The following is a 21,439-nucleotide window of genomic DNA, read 5'->3' on the forward strand; positions in this document are numbered from 1 at the left end:
GGATAAAATGTAAACAGCTTGTATGCAACACAATGAACCAGAGTTTACAGTGAGTGTGCCCTGTTAACGCGTTGTAGTGTTGTTCTGCCTTTATAAACAGCAAAACAAAACTCCTTCGCCTTTCCTGCAGTGATCACTGAAGAGTCTCTCCCTATCTGCCTCTAAGGAGCTTAACTTGGAATTACTTGTTGTAATAACTCAATAATAAGAAAGCGTGTGTCACTGACAGACCTTAAAAATAAATGTACCTTAGTGGTAAAATGAGTCAGGGAGCCCCGGGAATTACATTACACCCAGTAGCTGACAAGCTAAATCACCATGTTGCAGCTGTGGAGCAGAAAGCATCATCAGAAAAATGTGGGAAATTTAATTTCTTCATGTACTGACTTAACTTAATAGAACATAAAGTTCAGCACTAAATGCTTCTAAAAGTAGGCATTATCAAAATCCATGCAGTATAGCTGGAATGCTTTCACGAGTATACTGTTCATGTGCCTTACAGAGGAGATTTACTTCCTATTTCAGTGTGGATCGCCAAAGTTCATCTACCAATCTGAATGAAGACATACAAAACGTAAAACGCTCACATCTATATTGTAAAACCTTTAGACATTTAAGATTTGTGACTTCAAGGAGGATCCACATTTATTATGTAGCCCCAAACACACAGGTAGTCACAAGGAAACACACCAAACAAAGTTGAGTTCAAACTAGTACAGAAACATTACTACACTTTAGACTTCTGCCTTGTGCCCATGTTATTTCTAAGTGCTATAGACTTTTCATCTGGAAGTGACATTCACACTAATGTGATACGAGATCCTTTCACAGCCATTACAAGCACTCATTACGCCTTTCAGAGATCACGCTAATGAGACTGATTAGGTAATATTCTCTCCACTTTCACATGGTGAGAAAGGCTAATTGCTTATCTCCTTCCCTTTGACTCTACCTTACCTAGACAACAACTTTCAGAGGTAAAATAGCAGTGACCCACAATGACCTCTTTTCACACTTAGAGACTAAATCTTCTACAGCTTCAACCCCTTAACTAGGCAGAGAACAACTAACCATTATTATGACTGATTAATGTTATTTGTGTAACGGTAGCAGTGCTACATCTCATCTTCCCAAAATGTTATATTTCTACTTTTATTCTATAATCTCTTATTTCAATTCTGTTACTTTACTGTTATTATAACAGAAGTTTCCTGAGTGTGTCATTTGCACTCATTTACTAGGTGGTGTAAACAAAATCCCATCTTCTGTTCATATTGAATCCTAAAGGGAAGATATAAAATACTCGCATTGGAGCTGTGATATCATTAGAGTGAGGACTAGCATCACTATCTTTAGTCTGAGTCACACTCCAACCCCACCCCATCTCTAGCCTTAGCCCTCATCTCTTTGTGCCCAATCTGTATGTTCGTCCCTCTGCCTCAAATTTCACCCAGGCTTTAAGAACTGTGAGACTGGCCTAAATAGCCCAACACTTCACAGATGAACAGCTCCAGTAATGGGCTGTGATTGACCTCGACAGCCATCTCTGAGAGGATTCTCTGGGGTCTAATCTCCAGATTACCTGCGTTGCTACATACATACACAAAACATGATGAGAGTAGCTGCCTTGGTGATTAAACACACTATTGTGGAAGTCACTGGGTGCTTAAACAAACAAACACTTGGTATAACGTGTTTTGGTCGAGTTTCATGCCCTTGATTCTAAAATTGAATGGCAAGACTCGTTTTAATTTGCATGAGGCAAAGCCCGATGAGTAAGTCCTGTTAAATTCTCATACTCCTTAGAATTGTATGAATGCACACTCCCAGACATTATCTGAAGTAGCTACTTGTCTCTTCATTTATTCACAGTCATCTCTTGTGAAATTTTGATCAGGTCCCAACAGCTGAAGAGCTGGTCACTTCATTTATGACATTTTCCTAGTAAATTGCTTTCTGAGGTTTCTCCCAAGCATGTACAATAAATGTATTTTTAGTACCATTTTGTCTACTGTAGATCTATCAGCCAGAAAAAGTTCAGGCAGCAGCTTAAAGCCATCAAGTTTCTGCCTGAAACCAAGCCAGACTGTTGATTTAACACTCTATGGAGTGAGTGAACACATGCAAAGGAGGGGAAAAGAGCATGATAGATGGACATATGAAAGTACGGCAGTCCTTTGAAAGATTGTAATGGAGGAGGCTACCAAGGGAGATCCCGCTTCAGTTCACACCCCATCTACAGTGTCAGTGCAACCCATTCAAAGGCTATCATTTCAGTAAAGAGGCAAACAGAGCATTTGCACGTGCATGCACTGACCAGTGAGTATAATGGCATGCATTCATGTGCTCGAGTCGAACGGTCAGATCAAAGTCAGGTGGTGCTTCAGTGCCACCTGCTCTCATTAGTCTTTGGGTCTGCAGACTCGAGGTACTGTAGAACCCCACCTGTTTCTGACTGCTGTGGACAGGCCTCTCAGGACACTTACATAAATGGGTACAAATACACACCAACACTTATATATAGGTTCTCATGAAATGTCACTATAATGCATGCAACATATACGTAGTATCTGCTTTCCTATAATAAATATATAATAAATATGTTTAGACTTAATTCAGAATGAACTCTGAAGCAGTTTCTTCCCCCCATTTGTCTAATTTTAAAGCAGTAATTGAGAAGAAAACAGCTTTAATAACTATTAGGGAACTAAATGTGTTCAGTATTACAGCACTTTGGGAATTCGCACAGGATTAATTCCATGTAGCTTTCATTATTCCCTTCAATATGTTAAAATTGAGATTAAAGATCACTTTGTTCCTCTATTCTCCCTGCTCCCATGGTATGGTAAAGAGATCAAAACTGAAGGGCTTTATAGGGAACATCTTTAACATTTGCTCTGCTCTCAGTGTGCTTGATTAAATGTAACATTTTGAGATCCCAGAGTTCTGAGAAAAGCATAAATCATTGTCTCGCAGCTGCTGCCGTGCCTAGGGAAAACACATGCTATCCCTCACAGACTCACACTCTCCCTCTCTCTTCTACAATCATAAAACTCACTCGAGCCATTGGTCCCTCCCTCCTCTGCTGAAATCACAATGGTAAAGTGAGTGTGTGTTTGGGGTGGGGGACACCTGCAGGCTGCTGCTTGCCCCACGGTTCAGCATAAACCCCAGCTCCTCACACGCCCTCTAGCCCTTTACTCTTGCACACTAGCCCCATCCAAGGCCCCTTAGTCCTTCCCATCCATCAGTGATGACAGACCCAAGACTGAGCCAAAAGCACATAGTCAGCCAGCCAGCCAGCCACTGTCCAGGGATCAAAATGATCAAACTGTCTCTTGAGTACCAGTGATAATTTACACTCAAAGTAGCACTAGAGGTCACTGTGAATGACATGGCCAAGGATTTCTGGTCCCAGTCACTAAAGGCACTGCTCTACTCTTATTAAATTCAAAAATAATTTATAGATCTAATACCAGAGGCATCCATTCCAGTGCATGCTGGTGAATGATGACATGTCCCTGGCTCTCAACTAGGCCCATGTGGAAGAAAAACCTATGCCCTTCTGATCCTGTCCGCCAACCTGGATTGCTGTCTGCTGTGACTTAAAAGCAGCTACCTCACTTGCACCACAAGTCTGACTCTTCGCCCTGCAGACTTGCATGTTTCCATTGTTGATTTATTGCAATAGTTTATCTTTTATTTATTTAATTAAAAAGTGGCGCTGACATATTTTATTATTCATGTCTCATAATGCAAGTTTGGTTATTTCAGAAGAAAAGAGCATGAAAAGGATATCGTGGCTATCTGGGTCGACTAATCAACTTGGAGAAAGCCTGTGGGACCGTCATGTTGTAATCTAAAGGGTTAATGGCGAGAAATAAAATTACTCGACCCTTTTGGATCCATGAAAGAGGACACTTCAAAGCAGAGCTGCTTAGTTCTTCTGCGTAAAAACCCACGCCTTTAATTGTGCTTAATTTATTAGAATGTTCCAACCTCAGCTCTGTTAAATAAAAACACATTATTCCCGATCTGCAGGAGTTCTACAAGTGTACAGGGACTCCCTCCAACCGCCGACCATAGCCACCCAACCCACCCTCTTCATTTTCTAAGTAAATTGGAATTTTGTTTTAGTTCACTGGTAAACAATTAGACAGAAAACAGATGTCACTGGCCATATTTAAAAGCTACTCATCTCCTTAGATTAACTTTGAATAAAAGAGTTATAAGGAGTGAGAGAAAGAATGAGACAATTAAACGTGTCAAAGCTTCCATTAAAATACTGAACTACAAATAATTCAAATAAAACAATAATATCAAAACAACCAATTTATCTTTACTTTAACACTGAAAATGAACATTCCCCCTGGAGATATGAGCCTTTCCGAGCCTTGAGAAATTAGAAAGTGCATGGCATTGAGGAAATGGCTTCTGGGATGAATTAAAGGATCTATAAGGAAAGTGCTGTTGATTTTCAGAGCCTGTCACAAGCTCTAAGAAATGAGACAATGCAGAGATCACTCATACATAAAGGGGCAGAGGCAAAATACGAAAAAGCAAGACTTCTCTAAGGTAAGGTAATCAACTGCAATCAATCAAATAAAGGTATATGAATGTATATATATTTAAACACTTCACTGACTACACACTGGTAGCTTAATGGCAATTACCCCCATTCCCCCCCCTCCCCCGTTATGCTTTGAGAACTGGGCAGAAATCGCACATAACTCTGCTGTGTTTTCCACTGCATCCTACTGTCAGGAGTCAGCTTTTCTCCCAACCCCGGCCGTATACTCAGTGTATAATGATCACACTTTAGGAATTTGGTAAATGGACTCAGCAGAACCACATGGGAAGAATAAAGTGTGTTTGATGCCAAGACCAAGTGCTCCAACAACTGAGGAATGTCATGATCACAAAATGTTGAACCTCTGAGCTAGCCCTGTGGGAGCAAAGTGTCCAGCCTATTTAGAGCAGTGCCACACCACCTTTCATCTCTTGTTGAATGAGGCGTTGCATCCATCATTCTATTAACATTGCTCCAACAGGCTCCTAGTCACCCTCTGGATGACAGCAGGGACATGGGACATGTGGGCTAACCAAAGGCTTTGATGTAAGCCTGACCACCATACAAAACACAGAGCTTTAAGAGACACCCCAAAACCCTGTGTACACACAAGTGTTATCCTCAGCAGCATGTTAGGAAAAATACAGAGAATGAGAAAAACGTTCCACGTGTGGTAAAGTTGTTACAGTCACACGCTGCTGACCCCCAGCTTTTACTACACATTTGATTATTAGATCAATTAGATGTCCAGGGCATTAATCGTTTCAATATTCCAAAAACAAAAGTGATTGATCTGAGACTGAAATGCACAAGGGGCGAAATACAGCTCTATCTTTGGTAGCACGCTGCAGCACACACACACACACACACACACACACACACACACACACACACACACACACACACACACACACACACACACACACACACACACACACACACACACACACACACACACACACAATGTTTGTGATTCTCGTTATCAAAAGGGTGAAAGCTATTTGCAAATATGGCACATATCACATCTGATTTGTGGCTTTTCTCCGTCATTTAGACACATGTGAGTGACAAATATTTATATAAGTAATATGAAGGTAAACATGCCCCAAGTCTGAATGGCAGCCAGTTAACTGACTGATGAATCCCACACTGTTAAATATCGTATGTCCGAAAAGAGACAATAGAGACGTTCAGACAGTGAGAAAAAAAAAAAAGAGCGATCTGAATTCAAAAGACAGGGGGAAAAAAAGAAGAGAGGCAGTGATGAGAAGTAGCACAGACCTGCACTGCTCCACATCTGCTGGAGATATATTCAGTTCTTCTGGGAGTCAGCCCCCCCACCTCCTTTTACCTTCATCTCCTTTCGCTCTCCCACTCTCTTTGCTTCCTTTTGGTCTTCTGGTTTGTGTTCAGATCAGGTTTTAATATTCAAAAATATGTACTGTCTTTATGAGCCATGCTTTACTGAAATAATATGGTCTCTAAATCACAGTAATGGTTTGAGGCCGTGGACTAAACAGAGTTTACCAGAGCTCCTAAAAGTATCGATCTACTACATGTCTGAGTGATCGTGTATGTAAACGATGGAAGAACATCTCGTCGGAAACACTGATTTTAAAAATCTGCCTTTCTGTCACTGTAACTTTCAAGAAATGTATTCAGTGACTGTCCTCACATTTATCAAACCATTACCTCTCTAAGAAATGTCAGCCTGCCTTTTATTTGCAATTTACAGCAGTGTCCTGGCACTCAGTTCACTAGAAATGGGACAGTAAATGATAGAGTGAAATTTAAAGAGCAATAGGAATGGTTAGGGATGACCTCCAAAGTCTACTGTCTCTAAACAATACTTTTCTTCTTACTTTCCTGCACCCTTAGCTACAACTGCATCTTCTTCTCACAGTTTAAACTACCTGAGGCTCTATACACACCTCAGAGCTGACATGTTTAAGGCCTGAGCCCTGATATGATTCAGGAGTTGGCGGTTTGCACAAATCAAGGCTACACAATGAATCTCTGTAGTCCGGTATTAAAAGTAATGTACAACTGTGACTCTGAAGACAACTCTGAAAACAAATACTGGAGCTGTATTGTTTTACCTTGTCACCCCAGGCTTCTCCTGTATCTGATCTTGGGATCTGATCTTGGGAGAGGGTTGCAGGAAAACAGCCCAGAATGTACTTTAAGCCCCCTACTGTGGGCTTTTAGAAACTTGGGAGTGGCTAAAGGCCATGACATAGTAGAGACTGTCCCATACTTCGAGAGGTATCAGTTTTTCTCGGGAAGAACGTTTTTTTAAGTTGACGGTATGAAAAATATTAATAACACACTAATATCCATGGTCATATCTGTTTCTAAAAGGTCATACAGAAAAATGAGGGCATCCTTGGCGACATGTACAGATGTGACGATTAATATCCTACTTACTAAATCAAGCACTGCAGCACTTTAAATTTTGGAATTGGTTTGCATTTTTAGCTCTTTGGAAAGGCTACTGAATAATCCCACTCCCTCTCTCAAAAGGCACATGCATGCACCCACACACCCTCACAATGACACAGGAAACATAATCTGTGGTCTAGGGATGCAATCAAAACTGCAACCTGACATCAGAGCAGCCGTCAACAGCAATCCTCAAGTGGTTAGCTGTTGTTAGCCAGCTCAGCCCAGTGCTGACAGAGACTAACTGCTGTTTAGAGAAATCACACTGCCTGAAAAGAGATGCAGGGCTGCCAACCCTGCCTCAAGGATAGCAGAGTGGGAAACACTTATCGGCTTTACTAAACAAATAACTGAAAGGGGGCACTACATGACATTATGAGAGGAAGGAAAATATGACAACCTAAACAAATGGAGACTCCTGAATTCACCAATAGTGTAGATATAATCAGTGCCTGTAACAAACCCAAACACCAAAACCACAATCAGAAAATGAACTAAAACCTGATTTATAAATGAAGGGTGGGGCAGGGTGGGGTGGAGAGGAGAAAAGAGGGTAATCCATACATTTAAAACACTTATACCTGAGTTCCTGCAATCATCTCCTTGCTGAGGGACCTGAATAGAAAATGCCAGCAGGTCAGGGGCCAGCAAAGATTCAGGCTTGCGAATCTCATTAAGCCAGCGGCTCATATGTAGTTCTTTAGTGTCAGATGGACCTTGAATCAGAGGAACCAGCTTCTCCTTCACTCCCTCTCCTGAACCTGAAAGACAAGAGTAATAGTTTGTAATATTTTACAAACTCTCCACTTCTCCCAATCAAGCTATAATGACTCCCATAAATTGGAAAGCATTTCTGAAATAGGAATGACCAAATGTGCACATAAAATAAAACATTTGTAAATGTTTCATGTATTAAAAACAGCCCTTTATTTGAACTTCCTTGTGATTCACCTTGAAGTAACTGCAACAGCACTATTTGGTTGCTATACAGAAGCAAGGCCTAATAACGAATTATGAATTATTATTATGACCACTCCTACGCACCAGTAAAGCCATGTTTTGTTAATTTTTCACTTTAGTTGAAGAGCTCATAGTTCAAAAGAACAACTTTGCACTCCATCGTCATTTTCACTGTTCACTCCTTATGTGCACATATTTTTGTGACTCTACAATAAATGGTCATTTTAAAATAAGGGCATTAACTGCACATGGTTTGCTTGTATTTCTATATTGACAGCTGCAATACATCTACTAATCTGACCCACATCATGTGCAGCTTGACCTTGTGAACTCTGTGCTATGACACTAGCTCCAATAACATCCTTGCCATCAAAGACATGGCCACAGCCCAATGACAGCGCCCCAGGAGAAAACAGCAACCGAATCACATAGCTGGAAAGAAATCAACATAAAGACTGAGCAGCAAGACAGAGTAGAGTGTGTAAAAGCATAAGTTAAAGAAAGTAAAAGAAGAGTCTAGTCTGTCTCACTCTTTCCCTCCTACACAGGCAGTAAAGTTTTAACAGGGCACAGCTGCACACACCTGGGGTCCTGGCGCACACTTTTACAGCTCCCACGGTTCCTGAGGCACATTTCACCGTCGCACGGCTGCAGAACTTCAGCTCCAGGTTTTGGACCGAGCCTTCGAGAGTCGGTGACGGGCCTGGATATTTCACACCTAATAAAAAAAAGTGAAAAAAAGTGAAAATGAACTGCAGTCCGGCAGATTTAAGCACCGCTTCTGTGACTTAGTTAAACACCTGATTGGCCTTTAATTGTTCTTGACCAGCTAGTTGCTCTTAAACACAGAAATCAAGAAAAGGTGTCCTCTGTTTTCAACAGTATTACTGATAGCGCATCTCTTTGACATATAATCTGAATTAAAATACATTTGCATATTAAAATCAGCTATAAACCAGGACAAACAACACTGGGCATCTTTTCTAAAATACATGATGCACCTTCTTAGTTTACGCCAGTCCATACTTAAAGTTCTTTACGTATGGACGTAATTTACTAATTTATAGAGGTTATCTTTGTTTATTATTGGAATTTTTGTTTCCTGTGAAAACTTTTAGATCATTTTGGATACAAGACAGTCTGAAATCACACCCACACTCTTATGCCTAAAAATCACGATAAAAAGAGATCTAATTAACTTGTCGTGAGTAATCGTTTATTTCCAAAACAATATTCCATGTAGTCACGCTTGTATTCAGCTTAGTGTCAAGTACAGCTCACTTCACACCAGCATTACATCACAGGAGCCTCAAGTGTTCCTCACTCTATGATTACTTCTCTTAATGGCAGCCTAGCGTGGAAGAACCTCCTGTCTTCCATCTTTCCAAAATGAAACTGTTTGCAATGTGACAAGGAATTACATATTCTCTTTTATATGTCAGTGTTATTTCTATGGTGAGAGGCTATTTCAAACACATAACAGGAGAAGCAGGGAGACATAGCTGGATGACTAAAAGATACTGTGGAGTTAAGGAAGTTATGTGCCAAACCGCCTGTTGAGAGAGGAGAGGAGGATCCATTCATCACATGCTACATTCTTCCAGTAAGCTGGAACTGTCCAAGGGAATCACATTTAATTCTTGCATCACCTGTTCCAATAAGGCTTTCCTTCTCAAATAATCCTCTCATACAGTGATTGTGCTTTATTTCCTACAAGTGTCCACAGCACTTTTTCAGTCGAGTTTACAACTTACTGGGGCTTTTTCTGTCGTGTGTTGGCCAAGGGACGGTAAAATCACTGAGCACACGGCAAAAAAGGTTCAATATCAACATAAATAAACTCAAGTTTAGCATACAAAACACTTTCTACTGCAAATCTCACACACACACGTACATACAAACGCTTTATTCTATGCAAAAGCATGTTCACTCACACCAATGGATGCTTTTAGGGCAACTCGAGGTTCGGTAACTTGCCCCTACTGAATCATCCCCTTGCAAGTATGCAAACTTATGTCTAGATTTGGTCACTTACTCAGCCCAGGATGAATACAACCTTAGATAAGTGTAGGACGAGCTCTACTTCCTGAGCCACTCTACTAGTTTTATCCTCTCAAACTCTTTTGTATACACACAGATATTATATAACAAATTTCCTTCTTACACAGGTGATTGAAACATCTAAACACTGTATAACCAGTGCTAAATTGGATGGGCTGTTTTACACCAACATAGCACACAGTATTTTTCTGATCAACTAAAAATTCAAATGTAGTTTCACCGTAAATCAGCAGTGTGAAGTAGGGCATGTTTGAGTAGTCACACACATGCACACTTAACCGGGGGAATTATTGAAAATTGCTAAAAATCTCTAACCACTGACTTCCCTCCTCTCTCTCTCAGACAAATTGCCCATCAACCTCTTCACCTGCTGTCTAAGAGGCCCTCTGTGAGACCAGATGGAAGATGGTTATGTTAATAACCCTCCTTCTGTCTCTCTGTCTCCCACTTAATATATCTGCAGGTCAAACAGAGCAGTGCTGTACAACCACTCTGTGCATTTAGCTGCCTTATTCTGTTTAGGCTGAGGCTGTAATACTGGCAACCAGTAATATATATCTTTGTCTTGGAGCCACTTTCTATTTACACTGCAGTGCAGTTTGACAAACGTATAATATATATATATATATAATTCTTTTAAGTAGATGGTAATGCCCAATGTAAACCTTGTAAAATAAAACAACACCGCTCTCAAAATCTTCAGCATGCTCTATTGCAAACTAATGGCATCCAAATGATGAGGGTGATTTTGCTCTTTATACGGTTTCTTTCCCACTCCTAATTTTAACCTAAGAATCAGCAGAGCTGCAGAGTCGGCACCTTAATTATCAACCAAACACTAATCAGTGAGTCTGTGCTCCGCGCAACCAAGGGGGTGTCCCAAGTACACAATTTCAGTAATCTTATCTTTTCTATATATTTTTTTAAACCAGGGAAGCAACTTTGGTCTTCAAAGAATGTATGTGAAAATTCCCATAGATTTATGTTCATACGGATATGCGTGTATATACATGAAACACTGATTTCTAGATTAGTTCATGTGGCCAAGGACCAGAGGGAATGACTAAAAGTGATATATGTACTACATAAAGTTAGGTTCACTTCTCCCACTAGAAACAATTTATATAGTATAATATGTATTTGTCATAAAAACATTGCCCAAGACATTTGGCTTTATCACTGAGTGTATCTGAGTAAACCTAAAAACACATGACCCATCTACCCTGAAAGAGTAGCCTATTCATGGAGAATGAATAACCAGACTCAGTGACCATTTGGCCTTTTTCAACACAGCACTAAAAGAAAAATGACATCAACAATGATGAGTTGCCCCGACTGTTCCCCAGAGCCTGGACAAGACGAAGATGTTAAAAGTGCAAGCCAATCTGTAATATGACAGGGGCCTTTTCTTCTACTCGCTGTTCTCTTTGATAAATGGCACTAGAGGTATCACTATAACATATCCCCTTGCCCACATAGATGTCCTAAGGGCACTGTGCACCTGCTGGGTTGGTGGTTGTTGCATGGGGGAGCTCCAAGCAATGTTTTGTCCAGCTGTTAGGACTATAAAATGTGGGGTACACAGGAAGAGTAAAAACACAAGGGTAGGTAGTTTGTTGGCTTAAACAGCAGTATCCCGTGTGATTCATGTGTGTATGTTGGGTTAGAGTGTGTATAGAGTGTGTCAGTGTGACTGAGTGAGTGAGTGAATGTGTGTGGTACTGTTACTCGTCAAGCAAAGGCAGGTGCAAGAAGTACATAAACACACAGCTAGGGGCCAGAGAGTATGGCACTCCATCAAACACTAAGGGCGCAACTGTGGGCAGCTGGATTTGCCATAGAAAACACCAATGAGAAAGTGCGGAGAAGATGAAGGGAAGGGGGCCTGAAAGTCAATAAAGAGGGGTAGAAAGAGCTGATGCAAAAAAGCAGAATGCACACACTAACACATGCACCGTATGGGAGGTGGAGGGTACTTTCTTTACTTTCTGCATACCTCAATAGTTGGCGTGTCCATGGTTCAGTATATATGTGCAGCACATCTGCAGGCTTGAAAGCCATGCTTTACACATTCCAACATGTCCTGCTCTCACAGCTTTGGGGAAGGCTATGGGAAAGTTGTCTGCCTATAATGGTGGACCAGGCAATATTCTACCTCAAGATGCGAACCACTTCATTTAGTCTATATTCACAAAACCCAGAAATAGTTTTACTTTCATTTATGATGCTATATAAAAAATGTTTAGTTTTCCTATTCTTCAAATACTACACCATATAACAAGTCTGAAAAAAATCCCAAGACAGACAAAAAAAGAGATAACGATACAAAATACAGTATAAACCAAGCTATAGGACTTGTGCTAGAACTATTAAAAGCTGTGTTTTGATTACCCTCCCTCTTTGCAGCTACATACTCCATGCATTAATGACCAGCTTTATGTGTGATGGAAACAAGTTAAAAAAAAAAAGGATGTAAATTATCTCAAAACCATAAAGGGCAGGTGAAAAGACAAAGACAGACAAAGAAGGGAAAGAACCTAAAGTATTAAAACCTCCAAGGTTGGCAATGGGCCCACAGCAGCTAGGGGGCTGACAGAAAAAGAGGTAGACATAGACAAGTTGGGTAGCCTGAAAGCAGCCAGCTGAGCCATTAAGTGCTGATGCAGAAACAATAACTGTCTCTCCTAAGTCAGGAGGGAAGCAGTAGAAGCAGTAAGTAGGAGCAGGTCTGCTGGCATCTTGCCCAGAACTGACACACAGCAAAAATGCAGACACATGCTGAGAGAGTGGGACAGGAAAACAGACAAGGTGAACCAGTAGTGGTTTGTTATGCAGTTAAAGCTAAAAGGAGAGCAGCTTTGTTACTCAAACAAAGGTCTGCATTAGAGAAAGAAACAAATCGAATTACTACGATAACAAGAACTGATTTTTATGATCGTAAAAATGACATTGAGGTACTTTTGGGGGATGCATTAAAAGTTCATTATGATTCCATCAGAGGATCTTTCTTATGAAACTGCGTTGATATGACACGTGTTGTGATTTAACACAACATAATAAACTGAGCTGAGCTAAATTATAATTGATATTTGAAGGGATCACAGTTAGAAAAAAAAATAGATATCACAACTACTATTTAGCACAGGTTAAAGCTGTAAGAATATCTGCACACAGGAAGAATATGCATGTTTGATTTCAAACAGATGTAAACAACAACAACAGCTGTTTGTAGATAGATGAAGGAGCTGGGCAGTTTATATAACCAGTAATTGCTGCCAGAGTTTGGGTTGTTTTTTGAGGGGGGCTTTGCATATTAGGAAGAATTGTTTTTTGTTTTGTTTTTTTTAAAGTTGGGTGGTGAGACAGAAAACAGAAAAGCAATCCAGCAAGTGTCTGTAAACAAAAATAATGGGTTTCCTTACACATATGACAAAAATTCCAGTCAAGCTGCTCCTACCTCACTGAATGAAGGTTACAGCAGTGGTTACAGGTAGTGGTGTGTGCAAGCGGTACTCGCTCCCTATAACCGTCATGGTATAAAGACAATGATGGGGTATAAGTGCCGGTGGTAGCAGAAGCTGGGGGTCTAATTTTCTTGATTTCCATCCCCTCCAGGTGCTGCTGGCTTTTCTGTCGGCCCACTGAAGCAGTGACACATGTTCTCCACACATTCAAACTGTGGTTCTCTCTGCCACTGAATTACCACAATTAAGGAGTCTTCATGCGGAAGCAATTTGGCCAATACTAATGTGCCTAGGCAGTGAGGTTTGGAAGACAGTGGTTGGATGGGGTTGGGGTGGTGGGGGGGTTGGGAGGAAGGGAATGAAGAGCAAAACTGAATGGAGAGTTATAAAAGAAGTAAGATGAGGGAAAGAGAGAGAGTGTGAGAGAAAACAGGGCGACAGATGTGCTAAATGTGATAGACAAACATGTGCCGTGACATAGAGGATTCCCCCATTGCCACTTGTAAGGAAATGATTAGTCGGTGGTAAAGATAGGTCATTAAAACACAGTTCTGGTTGAGAAGGTCTGCCTCTCAATCTCCCATATCCCCAGCCTAATGCTGCTCTGACAAATTTGGTTAGCATAAGAAACAGGGGCGTTCTAGCTTTGAAGCAGATGCCAGGATGGAATACCAGTGTGGTTTCACCATGAGAGATGCTCGAAACTACAGACCACAGCTAATGACGCTAAACCAGTCCCCTCTATTGCTGAAATCCAACCCTGGATTACTATCCGTTCTCTCTCGCACTCTCTAGATCTCTGCATCTCTATAACTTATTCTTGTCCTCTTTCACAAGCTTTCCCCTCCTCACTCCACTTCCCTTATGAGGGGAGAATTAAAGAGAAAACGAGCAGAGCATTCTTGTTTATCAATAATCCAACGAGATCAATATTTATGTCTGAGCTTTGCAGAGGCTGACTGTGTCTGTGTGTGGTGGTAGCCAAGACGTGACTGGGGTTTTGGTGCTGCTGAGACACTTCAATGGGAGTTACAGTGGAAATTTATGGCTCTGTGACGTGGAGCTATGTGCTCAGTCGGCACTAGTCACTACCCTCAGATGGGGCGGTTGGCTCACAGCAGGGAGCCAGCTCTGCAGACACTACCAGATGACATAAATACAAACAGATTTATTTGAGGCTGTCATTGATTGGTAACATTCAGAGAGTCTGCTGCGAGATGCTTTAAAGTCTATTAGTCTTTTAGTGTGTTTCATTTAAAGTCTCAGAGATGTTCTTCCCTTTAGTGTGTGCTTGTATTTAGTTTTTATTAAGAATGACCTATCTCTGTTATCGAAACATTATGCTGTAATATGTGTAATGTCACTCTTTTGATTTTTATTCTTCATCAAAGGCTCTAATAGCTTTAATGTTTACAATCAGTACAGTATCCATAAATGCAAAACCTTTATTATATAAACACAACACAACAGTCTTTAAATAATCTATACTTTCAAAAAACTGTTCACACTTTGGGCTCTGTTTATCACATCATCTGTAGGTGACATATTTTAGAGGCCAAAAGGGGACAAGTCTACGTGGGATTTTCATATCATATTTCAGTTTAACACTTCAGGGAGAGATGAGCTCATTATCCCAACTCTAATGGGCAAAAGCTTAAATCTGTAGAAAATGTTCTTATCCCATGTGTGGCATGCTTAGCAGTAATCAGGCTTCTAAAAAGTGAAGTAGTTCTTTAAATTAAGCACTAATTCAAGTACTACAGTGCGTGTCAATGCTCAGTTGGATTTAGTGTTCAACTAAATGACACCATCCAACATTCATATCAGAGAAGGAAGAAATAAGTCAAAACTCAGAATTCCACATTCTGCACTGGGATCGTCCATGTTCCTCAACATGTCTGGAATCACATCTCATTTCCCATGATAGAAAAAGTGAGCTACAATTCAAACAAACAAGGGGAAGAAACTACTTGGCGGAATTTCAGCTAACTTCTGTGGACGGTATGAGGAAAAGAGGCATGATAAATGGACAACCGTGGTGAGAAAAGACAAGCATGATGTCCCCCTATGAATGCTTAAGCTCACCAAACCAACTTTGATGTGGAAATGCGTATACGTATAGATATTTTGCATCTGTGCATACATGTGAAAAGCAGTTTAGTGAAAGTTACGCTTGATATGTTATTGCAACCAGACCTCAGGCACTTCCTGTCCCTCTCATCCCATTAAACGTATAAATTTCCGCGTAATCCAATGTTTAATTGTGGGACTACACAGCAAACTTCTGCTTTGCATCGACTCCGCTGGCCTCTCTGATTAGCTCAGGACTAAAGTGAACAACAGAGAAAGAGCAGAATTCTTCATGAAGACACAAGAAAAGCAGGAAAGTCTGGACTGACTTAAAACATCATCACAATCTGCCAGGAGTGGAGCGAGCCCGTCTGTAGCTCATTGAAGTTTTCATTGACAAGAACCGTCTCAAGTTCCAGCCAAGATTTATTTATCAATTCTCTGATGCTGACACGACGTGTTTTTTATGTAAGGTTGCGTACGGATGAAAAAAGCCTTCTTTCTTTCTTTTCCTCCTGCTTTCTTCCTGTCCTGATGTCAATCCGTGAAGAAGACAAGTCGACAGGCAGAAATTTCTCTCAAACCAATAAGTTACCTCTTCAAAGAAATATGGATACTTGAGTGAGAGGCCAGGCCACGCTGAAACAGACATCTCAGGGTTTTCATTAAGCTTCTCAACCCTTTACTGACATTTGTGACAACCGCAGACCATAAAAAGGGCTGTTGTCCTTCCTTTCTTCACAGGAGAACAATCAAGAGAACTATCAAAACAATCTCCATGAGCTAAGTGTATGGGCTCATTAGATGACGGGGCAAAGCTGCATGTTCCTCTGACTTGTCTTGATTAATAGATGAGAAACATTAAGGTTGTGAGTAATAAGCCTGTGTCAGCCAAAATCTACACAGGAAAACAATGAAAAACTGAGAGAGTGCAACCTCCTGTGTTCAGTCTTATAGCCAGAAGCATGCTACCAACAGCTGCATTATTAGTGGCGCACAAGAGGAAAAAAAACAGAGGAAGGAGGAGGTAGCGAAGACAGATGGGCAAATTCTGGGACCAGAAAACATAAAATCTAAAACATACGAGGCATCAGATTACACAGGTGACAGGACGATGTGAAAAGTTTCCCCCCCCCTCTTATAACAATGAGCTATTATCGATATTTATTGTGCTACAGCATCACAGGCAGTTAGATCACAGGGATATAAACTGCTGGCCATGACAAGAACAGCCTTTTTCATGCAGTGCAAAAATGCATAAAACTATTGTTGATGTGTCTCAAAGATCATATTTGTTTCCAAGCAAAGGGAGATATCAGTGTGAAGAAAAGCATAAGTAAGTCTCACTAATGTGACCCTTAATGGACTTGTGAGGGTTTTTTTTCCCCCAATCGTTTCCCCAGCTTTGTCCCCCCCCCCCCACCTCACCATGGTAAGTGTAGGGAGAACTAAAAACAAAGGGCTTGTTTTAATAATGATACGGTTAAATGAGTGAGAGCATACGTCTCTTACTAACATTAACAACATGCCTGTAGTTGCTATGCAGTGAGAACATAGTCTTGATTATTTGCCTTAAATGGGATCATATGTTCAGAAGATATATATATATATATATATATATATATATATATATATATATATATATATATGATCCATTTAAGATGGAGGTAGGAATACATTGCATTTGCAAATATGCACAATTCTCTGCCCGTGTGCCTAAACTGACACGCAATTAGGTGCCAGACCTGGGATTAATAAAGCAAGCCAATGACCAGTTGTATTTCTGGGCACAGTTGGCCCCACACTCTCACCCTCTTTATTTCATTCTGTCACTTTTCCCTTCAACCTTTATGTTCCTTTTTCTTTCATTTTTCATCTTGCTCATTATATCATTCACTCTCTCGTCCTCTGTTCTTTTCCCCTCATGTCTGTCACGCTAAAGCTATGTCACAGCTCGTATATCACCCAGCAATCATCTAAAGCATGACTGGTGACCACCACCAACCAACTTTTACCAGACCTCCCTCTTTTTGTCGCAGTCCAGACCACCACAGAGCTCCAAGGCCGGAAAACCAGCTGTGGTAGCTACATTAAAGTTCAATCCATCAATGGTGGAAATGCCAATTTTATGCTAATTTAAATTGCTTTGATCTTTTATCTTTCAAATATAGCCTTGTAGAGTAAAATAAGGAAGTGAGAAGTCAAGGGCAAAAGTCTGGACAGTAGAAAGTTTATACTGCTCACCTATAACTCAAATAAGACAAGTTTAAAAAAATTACTTTTGAGCGTTTTAAACACCGCTCATGTTTAAAAGAGGTGCAGGCAAAAAAGAAAAAACCAAAACATCCATTGTATAAAATTTGTTATGTAAATGAGCTGCTCTAAGGGTGTGCACTTGTGGTATATGGAATTGTTGCTCTGTCACAGATGAGACAAAGACAGAAATACTTAACTACACACACAGACTTGAACGAAAGCAGGAAAGGGCACAAGGCTTATTAATAATTATCATCAAATCAGGCTTTGTACCAGTGCTGAGTGTAAACTGGTTATTCATTCAGACATTTAATAAGACTGTTTTCAATAATATATCCTTGAGATGTCAGTAGAAATACATGTGAGAGCCTAATGTGATCAGCAATTAGCAATGACAAAAATAATCTGGGTGGATTAAACTTTTTCACTACCAAAATTAGACACATAAACACAATTCTTACGCACAGTGTATTTTACACTCACACAGAACTGCACAGAGTTGAGTAAGATGTGGGAGGTCACTGTGGTCAGTGTGTTGCCGACTCTGAGGTTAGTAGTGGGTAAAAGTATTGGTAGACAGGAATTACTGGCTACTACTATTACTACTGCTGCTACTAAAAACCACAGTAACATGCATGATGTATATAAACATTAGAACACGCATATGACATAGAACCGGGAATTCTGACAATTACAAAAAAAAAAAGAGGAGAATACAAAAGAGGAGCTAGTGACAAATCCAAAAAGAATTGGGAACAAAATAAAAGTTGTCAACAGAGAAGACTTAAAAGCATAAGAAAAACACATAAATAAATTGAGATGAAGCTTAAAAGGGAAAAATACTAGGTTCTAAAACAAAATATAAGTTATGAATGAGGAGTGAAGTAAAGTAGAGCCAAACCAACACAGCTGATGCAAACCTTCTGAGCACAAAGGCACATAGTCTAAGCGTGCATGCACTGACGCAAGCACATATGGGCACACACCTGTCCATTTTCAGCTAGAGATACTAATAATGACATACTGTTTGCTGCATGGCTCACCAATAAAATACAACACTAGTGTGGACTTCACTGGAATGCAAAGGAGAATGTTGGAGTAATGTCCGAGCTGACTGAAAATCAACAGTCCCACAGACAGCTGTGTGATAAACCATGCAGACATGCAATCGAGTGACAAGGAAAATATAATTTTACGGTATGTTTTCTTATTTTACTCATATCTGGTCTTGTGAAACACAGATTACACTTGATGTGCTGTGCGCTGTGTTATTCCTGTAGTTGCCACTGAGCACCACAGTAACTCAAAGTATTACAAGTCCTAGCGGCTGTGTTCCAGTCAGCTGCAATGAATTTTAGTCTCTGAATGTTGCTCTTAATATTTTTCAATATTTTACAGTCTGTCAGTGCCTTGAGATTAAAACTGAAGCTGTTGAGTTTGCCCATGAAATGCTGAAATGTGGAATTTCTTTTGGACAGCGAATTAATTCTCATACCTAAACGTTTCCCTCCCGCGAAGGACACTGACCATCTGTGTTATCAGCTAGACTTCAATATGAAACACCTTCCCCTATTGAAAAACTTTGCAACATCAAAAGGAGAGAAGGGAGGACGAATTCCTAAAAGAATGAAAAAGCATATGTTCAAAGTGAACAGCGTTTGTTTGCCGTCTTCAGTTTTTAGCTTCAGCGTGTATCAGTTGTGTGCTGGCAATACCTTGATGACTGCTACAGCAGTTGGGGACACGAGAACAATCTCATGGTTTAAACCCAAATCTTGTGTTGCATTAGATCTGCCACCTTTACCACAAATATCTGCAGCCAGTGAGCCAGTAAGTCACACTTACGGAAAAATAGCAGCTGGTGTCGCCGTGGCAAACTTTATTTTCTTACCAACCGCACAGCACACATCTCCCTTAAGGTATGAGTGTTCCCGAAATTGCAAAAGCAGATACAGACAGTACTAGACATTTTTGGTTATATCATAGGAATTATTGCTGAGTATTTTCCCTACATATACTTACCCAGCACACCACCTATTCTCCTCAAGTCTCATGCCTTTTAAGCTCAAACTTTCTTTTCTTCTAAGCCCCCACTGCTCCTTTTCTAGCCTGCCAGCACATGGACCAGATGTGCAAATGTTTCTCCATGTCGCTATTCAAGCCCCGTTCCAAGAGAAAGGCAAAATGAGGGGAGAGGAATATTTGACTTCACTCCACGGGAGACCAGCTTCATAAATTTTGGCGGCTACACAACGGTGAAAAAGGTAGCTTGGCTGGCTTGACTGGGGGAGAATGTTGACGGCATACCAAACAACATGATCCTAATGAGTTGGAAAATCCCAGGCCCTCCAGAGGACTGTCCAGATGCTACCGTCATGAGAAACGCTACTGTTTTATTGAATTCAGACTCCCCTACCTTTCTTTAACAAGGGACAAAATTTATTATTTGACCATTAAGACACCCTAGGTGACATGAAGCATTTCAGAGTTAATTTGGTCTCAGCTGCAGGTCCAGCGGCCCACATTGGGCCCCAATAAGACAAGTTCATCTTCAAGTGTCTCGTGTGAACTCGTGTATACTTGGAGAACTTCAGTTCTAGATACATGCATGCCAATTTGCCCAGAGTTCAATGCTATCGAGTTGGCTTGTTTTCCCATCAGTGACAGTCTGACAAATGTACTGTGCCCTCACAAATAACTGGAAAAGTTTTCATAAGAAAGTCAAATCACTTTTAATATTAGCCAGTTCAATATATCTTTCCTGACAGTTTACTGGTACAAGTAAACAAAGGACCATAAATGAAGTTTGCGAGGACAAACGAGAGTTATCCTCAAAAAATGTTCAATAAATCAAGAACAACAATGAATGCCTTAACATCTAATACTCTGGTCTAAAAGAGACCAGATGAGTATGTTTGTTCTTTGTTCCATCACTACTGAGCCATTAAAAGGATATAATAAATCAAGTGACTTAGCTGCCATTGCAGAAATATTGCTACCTTACAGTAACATATTATAACAACTAAAAAACAGAGCGTTCCCCTGGTGCGCAATTATAAACATGTCTACTCTGATAACTCTTCATAGAAAGAAGAAGTCACTGTACAACTGGTGTCAGTGTAAGATACACATGCACAAATAAGAAACAGAAGCAAATTCATCACAAAAATCCAACTAGAGGTGATTTTCAGTGTTGAGAAGATGTTTTGAAATATATTTGAGTCCTACTCTGTCTCCTCTCTGTAGACAGGCCTCAACCTACAATCACTACAGTGTAAGCAGATCAAAGAGCAGTAGAAAAAGACTATTATTATTATTATGAGCTTGGTCAGGGGCAAGAAAAGAATGAATCTGGATTTCTGTGTTAAGTGGTTTTGCTATTAGCAAAGGCAAGGCAAGTTTCGTATTGTCTCGTGTTACTCACCTGGAGCCTTGTACACTTCAGTAAGCAGACTTTCATTAAGTGTCACTGGCGCTCCGTTGACCATGCTGTGGGTCCAGCTCTGACAGATTGTTTGGAGCAAAAGTGTCTGGGCCCTTGTGGCCTGTATAGTGAAGTGGGGAAGTTCAAAAATAAACTCTGTGGTGGGGACTGAAGACCTTTTGCTCCTGCAAG

At 40.5% G+C, this 21,439-nt stretch overlaps 1 protein-coding gene across 3 annotated transcripts in view; it reads right to left on the reverse strand.

The window, feature by feature from the left end:
- vps13b (vacuolar protein sorting 13 homolog B) overlaps positions 1 to 21,439 on the reverse strand; it is a 297,453-nt gene that overhangs the window by 204,346 nt on the left and 71,668 nt on the right. For all 3 annotated transcript variants that reach the window (XM_087847951.1, XM_087847953.1, XM_087847952.1), the window contains exons 17-19: positions 21,248 to 21,432; positions 8,556 to 8,690; positions 7,594 to 7,773 (exon numbers count right to left, since the gene is read on the reverse strand). In XM_087847951.1, the coding sequence (XP_087704077.1) occupies positions 7,594 to 7,773; positions 8,556 to 8,690; positions 21,248 to 21,432 (500 nt within the window). The remainder of the gene's footprint in view (positions 1 to 7,593; positions 7,774 to 8,555; positions 8,691 to 21,247; positions 21,433 to 21,439) is intronic.

The sequence above is a fragment of the Neolamprologus brichardi genome, chromosome 11 (genome assembly GCF_056152115.1).
Source record: "Neolamprologus brichardi isolate AB-2024 chromosome 11, ASM5615211v1, whole genome shotgun sequence".
NCBI classification, from domain to species: Eukaryota; Metazoa; Chordata; class Actinopteri; order Cichliformes; family Cichlidae; genus Neolamprologus; species Neolamprologus brichardi.